The 9,024-nt window shown below is 35.3% G+C and overlaps 2 protein-coding genes across 2 annotated transcripts; both read right to left on the minus strand.

Annotated features, from left to right (window-relative positions):
• Positions 1 to 3,871: 3,871 nt before the first annotated feature.
• Positions 3,872 to 4,663, minus strand: LOC106335068. The gene has a single exon (XM_013773494.1). It carries the CDS (start codon positions 4,661 to 4,663, stop codon positions 3,872 to 3,874), a length of 792 nt encoding a protein of 263 aa, XP_013628948.1.
• A 443-nt stretch (positions 4,664 to 5,106) lies between these two features.
• On the minus strand, positions 5,107 to 5,866 carry LOC106335077. The gene is made up of 2 exons (XM_013773504.1): positions 5,542 to 5,866; positions 5,107 to 5,498 (listed from the first exon to the last, which is right to left on the minus strand). The coding sequence occupies exons 1-2, from the start codon at positions 5,864 to 5,866 to the stop codon at positions 5,107 to 5,109; spliced, it is 717 nt and encodes a 238-aa protein (XP_013628958.1).
• Positions 5,867 to 9,024: the final 3,158 nt, after the last annotated feature.

The raw sequence follows: 9,024 nt of genomic DNA on the forward strand, positions 1-9,024 counted from the left end.
TGATTCTCCACTACTTTATGTATCAAAATCAACCTTTTTACATGGCGATTCTAAACACTTTTGTGTTTTAGAGTGTGTTTAATAATAATCAGAGAAGATTAGAGTAGAATTTAGAGAGAATAGAGAGATTCTAGAGAGAGAGAGACTCAAAACTCCATTAATCATTATAGATGAGGTTTACAACATACTTATATGAGAGAGACAATCAATTTCGAAATCAATCAGATAAGGTAGAGGTTCAGGGCATGTGTAGTCAAAGAGAGCCATCCAAAAGCAGCCAATGGGAGTCTTCACATGCTTGATCCCTTTGGCATCTTTTACTAGATGCTGTCTACTTTAGAGCCTGTCTCCAGCCTTATCCAGCCTTAAACCTATCCAGACTGCTCCTCCCTTATCCATACAGCTCCTTGGTCGTGGCTTACTCTCCAATGTGAGCCAAGGTAACTTTCCAAGCTTTAACTTAGTTACCACAGTAAAAACAAAGTTACTGTGGTAACTCCAAAGTTACTGTCTGTCTCAATCCTCATTCTCTATCAATGTAGTCACTCTTTATTACCTCATCTCAACAATTACAACCAGTCTTTAACTCCTTAATCCGAAACTCAGCCTGTCGAAGACCAAATCCAAAACCAAACGCCTCCAAGCTTTGAGCACTTTATGAGTCTATTATGATTGTCATGTGATTGATCCCATACCACAACAACCCATGTCTTCTTAATTTGAAACAAAAACTTACTATGCCCCTCCATGAGGACTTCTCCTCACATCAGCTTCTTGAGAGTTTATATGGATATTCAATCTTGTTCTGAACACTCATGATAGTTGCGAACCTCCCTTTCTGACAGCTGCATCCAGTGAATGGTGAACCTTATGCACCACCAACCATGATGCATCACAAAGCCTGAATAATTGCATCACACACTGCCATCACATCTATCTTAATATCTCTGTCGATTATGTCTGTTTCAATATGAGAACAATATTAAAAACAAACTCTCACACTAGATGTTGGAAGTGATCATAAATAATATATAATAATATAAATATACATATAAACCCAGTCATCAGAAATTTGTTTTAGTTAAAAACTTATCGAACTTAATATGGTATCATAGCCCAATCTACGCAATCCAACCCGATCCGCAATCCAACCCGATCCGCAATCCAACCCGATCCGCAATCCAAAGTTGGTCCATCTATATTTTTCCGAAAGTTAAAAGAGCCATCAAATCTCGAGTGTGCTTACTAGAGACAAAGTCTCCCAAATTGAAAGTTGAAAGTAAACATAAGTAATATATAACATATATGGGGTCAATCCACTTATCAATTGGTTTCAGGTTCTAAGCTCATCTAATATCATAAACAACACATGAGAGTCAGTCTACTCCTCCTTTACATCCAACGACATAGTCAAAACTTCTGAAAAATCCCTATTTTATGTTAAATAATTAGTTTGAATAATATATATTACTATTATTTGAATTGATTTTTTTGCATTCGAAAAGTAATTTTACTTGTCATGTTCTCCATGATTTTATGTAATTTTCGTATTAAATTTTTCACTTTAAAAGTTAAATTGGTTAAAGTCATTGGTACCCTTAATGAATAATTATATGGATATATTATAGTTATATATTTAGTTATAAATATTTATAATAATAAATTAATCAAAATAAGTAAATATCATGATATCCTACGAAACATACATCAATAAGTTTATTCAAAAATCAAAAGATCAACAACTCTGAGTTCTCGTGATAATGCCAAACTTTTTTCCATGATCCTACCATGTATCCACCAAGGAATTCCTCAAGCAATATACGACTGATTACCATTAATTAATCGAAAATAAATTCACATGCCATTCATCAGAAATGTATCCATGGAACTTCATACTTCTCGGTCACATCACTAATTCAACTCTTTTATTACTTCACTTACAAGTTCTCTTCCTCATCTCCTTCAGATAGTATACTCCTAGCCACCAATCCATAATCTACCCGAAACAAGATCAGATTTACAAGATCCCTAGCATGAATCCTCTTTGGTACCATTTGATATTTTGGATTTTCAGGATATATTTATATGTTTCATCAATGTGATATGTAAATGCGTAAACTAAAGAAGACGCATAGTTTTTTCATGAGGTTTTGTTCTCTCTACATCCCCTAGACCTAGTCTAAAAATAAATATACCAGACAAATAAAACAAATACAGTTTCAAATGGGATCAAAGTGTTAAGAAACGTTTTAGGGAGCTGCTTATGCCACCTATGCGCTATGCCCTATAAAACTGTGAAGATTACTTTTACCAAAAAAAAAAAAAAAACTGTGACGATTACCTTTTGAACTGCAGAAATACTTACTAATAATAAATAATATACATATAATTTATTATTCATAAATTATAATAATCATCTTATATGTTAAATGAGAAGTCACTTACGTGACTTTTGCTTATTTGTCACACTTACTTGTTAAGTCTTATGAACTTTTTAAAATTTAATTGGTTGATGATTTTTAATTTTTATTTATTGTAATAAGATCTAAAAATTTAAGGTAAGTGTAGAATCAATATACATTACTTGCCAAATAATGTAAAAAATATTTCAAATAATAACTTATGGTAACTAATTTTTGAAGTTAGAGAAAGGCTAATAATGTTTGATAAATTATTTTTGATATTTATAAACTATATAATATAGCGAACAAAAACAATTATCTAAAAATAAATATAATAATTTTATATTTTACATAATGAATTATATTCATATATTCATATATAATGACTTTAAAATCATATCAAGTCCACACATGCTTTATAAATCATTAATAATGTTTTTAAAGACTTAAAACTCATTTATAATCTATAAAAAAATCAATTTATCCCAATTTTAAAATAATTTATAAAATTATAAAAATCATTTATAAAAATGTAAATTATTTATTTAACAAGAAGTCACTTAAGTTACACTTGCTTATGTGTCCACTGTCCATCATTGGTGAAGTCTTAAACATTTCTTATAATTTAGTTGGTCGATGATTTCTAACTTTTATTTCTTTTATTTTGATTTAAAAATATATATTACATCCAGAACAAATTAATATCACTTGCCAAATAATCGAATAATATTACAAATGGTGATTTATGGTAACTAATTATTGAAATTATAGAAAGAGTTATGATGTTTGATTAATTATTTTTATATTTATAAACTATATAATTAAAAAATATATATAAATGAATATAATAATTTTATATTTTACATCAAAAATTATATTCATATATAAGTGTATAATAACTATAGTGTATTATATAATTCATACAAGCCCTATAAATCATTTATATAAATTCAATAACATTTATAAAATTAATGATGATGGTTTAAATATTATTTTATCAGAAAATTTAAATAATTTATAAGAACTTATAAATGATTTATTAGAGAAAATTAGAAAAATTAAACAACAATTAGAAATTTACAATAGAAAAATGTTATGTATTCAATTAAAAATAAAATAAAATAAATGTGATAATTAGATATCAATATAAATGTGTGATTATTGCAATGCACACTGAAGAATATATATGTTAATCGTTCAATATATAAGCTTTAAAGACATATGATAATTTTGCAATTATAAAATATTTCGTGTTTAAGTCAAAGAGACCATAATATAGTAGATAAGATAATGTGATGATTGAAAAAAGATTTTAAAATGGATTTTTTGGTTCAATGATTTTTTTTTTTTTTGATGAAATTTCAAATTTATTGATCAATCATGAAAGAGTTTCATTTACAAAAGAATCAGGCTACGAAGAATATACTGTAAAGAATAATGTGTGATTATATGGAATTCCATCTTCTAAACTAGCCGGTGAGCTGAAACCATCTCTGCAGAAGTCCAGCGTTTCGATGCTGCGGACCATACTTCAGTGACACGATTCTGTTCTTCATCGACCTATCAATAACCTTTCGCAGCTGGTCCGTGGATGTCCATTTACCCTGGTGTCGCCTCGTATTTCTTTCCCTCCATACATAGTAAATGACTGTTTGAAAGATCATCTTGATTAGGATGGAATCAAGACGATTCAACCTGTTTCGCTGGATCGCATTGAGTGTGAGGGTCCAGTCGGAGTTTGTCCTCTGGCCAAAGAAGCCTCTCACCAGACTTTCCCAAACTGTGAATGAGTAAGGACAAGCAAAAAAGAGATGATCTATTGTCTCGTCCCACTCTCCACAGAGTCCACAACCCTGCGTGATACCCCAACTCCTCGTCCTGTCTCCAGTAGACAGCATGTTCTGTACTGCTAGCCAAGTGATAAATGCGTACCTAGGAACACTCTGCGTGAACCAAACGACCCTGCACCATTCAACCTTTGGCTTCTTGATCCTTATCTGCTCCCAAGTCTTTGCAGTACATAACTTATCCGAGAAATCATCCTCTCCTTGCTTCCCCAGAACCAGATCAGTTCCCCTATCTGCATCAGGGACAGGCTCTGCAAGAATCTGATTATATAACACGTGAAACCTTCTGCTGCGCTTGTTTCTCATACTCCAGCCATAACCTGAACCCGCATCACACACCAGTGCTTTTCGAGGAAGACCTAAATACGTAGTGCCAATGGCTCCTATGACTTCGATTAATTTCCTCATACCCATCTAATTATCGAACCAGAAATGTATAGTTTATCCATCTCGAACCTCTATTTTCATGAAGTCATAGGCCATGTCCCTCAGCTTAAGTAATTTCCACCAAATCCATGATCCCTTATTATCATCTCTTACATCCCAAAAGGAACTCTGTCTAAGCAAGTAGCGCTTGATCCAACAAACCCACAGTGAAGTTGGTTGAGTGAAAATACGCCATATAAGCCTAAAGCATAAACCTTAGATGTATCTCTAAGCGTCCTCAACCCAAGCCCTCTCTCCTCCTTAGGGTAACATAAATCTTCCCACCTCACCTTTGCTTTCTGAGTTTGCGTAGGCAATCCTGACCAAAGAAAGGCACTGCACATGCTTTCTATTGTGTCCAGACAGTTATCAGGGAGTATAAAAGCAGAGCTCCGAAAATTCATCATGCTCACAATAACCGACTGAATCAATTAGAATCGCTCAGCGAAGGACAGGCTCTTGTTCGACCAGCATAGCATCTTCCTTCTGATCTTATCTATCAAAGGCTCATAGTCATGAGCTGTTAAAGATTTTGTGCTTAATGGCATACCTAAGTATCGAATAGGTAGGTTTCCAACTCCAATTCCCAATGCCTCCGCTTCAGTAATCATTAATGTATGGTTACTTCCTGCTACATATATTTGGGACTTAGCTTCATTTATATGAAGTCCAGATATCTCTGCAAATTCTTTCAGAACCTCCATAATCCCGTTTAAAGATTCTGAGGTGCCATCAATAAAAACCAGGATGTCGTCTGCGAAACTCAAATGAGTGAGCTTGACTCCTTGGCACTGAGGATGATAAGCAAACTTCCCCTCTTCGGCTGCTTGGTTGAGCAATTTTGAGAGCACATTACTAAGAATGACGTACAAGCTCCCTTATTCCTCTGGCGCTCGTGAAGAAGCCTTCAAGACTTCCATTTATTAAAACCGAGCATCCCTGCCTTATTCCTCTGGCGCTCGTGAAGAAGCCTTTGATTGCACATCTTGCTGAGCAGGAGGCCTTGTGATAGCCATTTATCAGCTCAGATGCCAAGAGAACATTTTCCAACAGCAGCCTTTGTTTTATGAATGCACTCTGATTCGCCTCTATACCTCCTGGAAATATGAGCTTGAGCATGTTAGCTAACACCTTCGAGATTACCTTGTACAACAGATTGCAGCATGCTATGGGCCTGAAGTCTTTCATCATCTGTGCATTTTCGGTCTTCGGGATCAATGTTAGACTTGTTGCATTTATTCATGTAGGGAGAAATCCAAAGAGGAAGAAAGACTGAATCGCAGTAATGAAATCTCTGCCAATCACAGGCCAAGCCGCAGCATAGAATTCTTTTGTGTAGCCGTCAGGTCATCATATATCTCGCGTCCTGAGACAGGAGCAACCAGCTGTGCACATACACCTCCTGGGCACCTATACGTCAGTAGACCACAGAGATCAGCACCCGTACCCTCTAGTCCAGTGATATCCTGCGTTTGTAAGAATCTTTGGAAGTGTGAGACCGCTGCTCTCTTAATGTCAATAGATGCAGTAAGAATTCTCCAATCTCTATAGTGAGGCTTTGAATAGCGTTTCTAGCAGTCCAAGTCTGAACGAAACGATGATAGAAAACCGTATTCAGATATCCAGCCTGCAGCCATCTTATACACGACTTCTTTAACCAAAATTTCTCCTCTATTCTTGCAAGCTTCTGCCAGCGAGCGGAAGCCTTAGACTCTTGAGAACATTTTAGAGGGCTGGGGTCAGTGAGCACTCTGTTCTGACAAGCACAAAGCTCCTCATAAGTTTGCTTGGTTCTGTTCGACAAATCACCATATCTGGTCCGGTTCAGAGCTCTTAGATTGAACTTAAGCAGTTTTAATTTCCTATGAAAACATGACAAAGTTGAGCGAGAATGGTATAGCTTAGGCGATGTATCCCAAACTTCTTTGGCAGTATGTAGGAAATCCTCATGATTTGCCAGATAGTTAAAGAACAAGGCTTTCTTCATCAAGGTCTCCTGAAAGCCTGACCATACATCTTGCATGATCTAAAACCCCTCCTGCTTCAAATTTAGCAAAAGACTGAGGATATCTCTGCAGCCATTCCCCATTTACAAGAGCCCTGTCTAGTTTCTTCCCAATAGGGTCCTCGTCTCTTTTCTTCCACCACGTAAAAAGAGCACCAATATAAGGTAGATCCAGCAACACACAGTCGGTTGTAACTTCTTGAAAGTGCGTCATACCCGTTTGATCACTTCGATAATCCAAAGCACGAGAGTGCTCGGTTGAGGATAGAGTCACATTAAAGTCCCCTACCAGAATCCACGGGAGATTAAGAATAGAATATGCTGCTTTAGTTTCTCTCAGGTCTCTCCAAAGCTGTATCCTGTCTACAGACGTATTGTGGGCGTAGATAGCTGAGCAAATGAATTGATCCCCTGATTCTGGTATCTGAATGGCACATGTTATGATCTGATCACTCATGTGAAATTTTGTTACCACCACCTCATTTGACCAGCAAAATCAGATTCTACCTAGCCGATGGTATTCATAATTCGTCAAGACTTGCCAGTGAGGCATAGCCGCTTCCATACACTTCGTTAACTTCTCTTCTCGGACTCTTGTTTCTGCTAGACAGCCAAAAATTGGTTTCTCAGCCTGAATCCAACTTCTCACTGCTCTATGTTCGCATGACATGTTAAATCCACGCATATTCCAAGCAAAGAAACTCGTCACAGCTTCCTTATAGAAGTTTTCTTTTGTTGTCCCTGCCTACCCCCAAACTTCAAATCTTTTGCTTGAACTATGGTCTTCTTTTTTGATTTATTTACTAAACCAACATTTTGGCGCTTCCCTTTAACGGTCGAGACTTTAGAAGGCACTCCTCTCTTTTCAACTAATTCACCCTCCTCGATCTCATCCTCCTCTTTGTTCATATCATCCTCATCCTTTTGTTCAAATTCCCCATCCTCCTGCTCCAAGTCTAAACGAGGGCTGAATCTAGAAGGCGAGACCACTATGTTGACTTCATCATCTTTATTAAGCTCTGAACTTCATCATCTTTATTAAGCTCTGAACTCTCTGCAGAATTGAGGTGTTGATTGCCATATACCTGTGACCAATTTCCCTCCACTGTAGCTGGAAAAGTCTCAGTTGTTGGCTCAGCAATCCTAATCTGTGGCAAAATTTCAACATTGTCTGTCTCACCATTATCATGAGACTTTACCTCTATGCGAGGCAGAGCCTGTTCCACCGGTGGTCCCTCTCCCTGCAGTTGAGAATCTTTTGGTAGTGCTGCCAACTCCTTCAAGAGATCAGTAACAACATTTCCTCGCATACCATGTTCCACCGGAGATGGAACTACTTTGAAAACCTCCTTGCGTACATCCTCTACTCAGCGCTGGAGTATCTTGACATTATCAGCCTTGCAGTCTGATCCCTTATGCCCCCATCCTTTACAAACAGCGCAACGCGACGGAAGCCAAGTATAGTTTACTTCAATCTCACACTGATCTCCGTTCTTGTCTTTGAAGACAATTCTCTCAACTAACGGGTTATGCAAGTTAACCTCTGCTAATACACGAGCTACATCCAAACGAGTACACCTTTCCGTATTGGGATGAAGTTTTACGAAATTCCCAGCCGCTCTCATCAAACACTTCAAGCCATATTGATTGTATGGTTTGTGTTATTTTTTAGGGGGAGATTGAGATATTTGGCAAAACAATATGTAAGGAAATTAGGAAGAAATTAGCAATACATGTTAAATGTGATAAAAAGAAAGAAATGATAATGACATAAATAAGAAGATACAAAATAATACAAATACGAAGAAAATGTTTAAGTCAATCTGATAATTTCATCTGTAATTCCACAAATATTTGTTATTACTAAATACTCATTATTTATTTTGTATTAAACTTATGAAAACTTTGCAACTCGGAATTATTGTGCATCAAAGTTAAATGGGGTGATATATAAGTTAATGTCATGATATATAAATGCTTTAAAATATATTTTACGTCCACTGATCATGAGTTTGTTAATAATGTGATCTAACTCATGTAAAATAAATAATTTTAGCAACTTAGATTAATATTTTGAATTATTACTAAAATTAACGTTTCTAAAATTAGAATACTGAATTTTTAAAAGTTTAAGCTATTTTGAGTTAAAAATTATCTTTTTATACTTCTAATCATTATTCAAAACTTATGGGGATTATATACATAATATATATTTTCATACAATATTTAAATTTGCTAATTCGCAGACAATCACTTAGTTAATATATTATAGTATAGAATTTTATAAAAATAAACTTTGTGAAGAATAAGTTTTGATATAAAACATTACATATTTAATATATTT

This window comes from Brassica oleracea, chromosome C1 (genome assembly GCF_000695525.1).
Source record: "Brassica oleracea var. oleracea cultivar TO1000 chromosome C1, BOL, whole genome shotgun sequence".
Taxonomy (NCBI): Eukaryota; Viridiplantae; Streptophyta; class Magnoliopsida; order Brassicales; family Brassicaceae; genus Brassica; species Brassica oleracea.

Coding starts and splice junctions, on each gene's coding strand:
- LOC106335068 (XM_013773494.1), bottom strand. CDS start 4,663: ATGGGTATGAGGAAATTAATCGAAGTCATAGGAGCCATTGGCACTACG.
- LOC106335077 (XM_013773504.1), bottom strand. CDS start 5,866: ATGATGAAAGACTTCAGGCCCATAGCATGCTGCAATCTGTTGTACAAG. Junction 5,499..5,541: donor AGGAATAAGGGAGCTTGTAC/GTCATTCTTAGT, acceptor TCAACCAAGCAG/CCGAAGAGGGGAAGTTTGCT.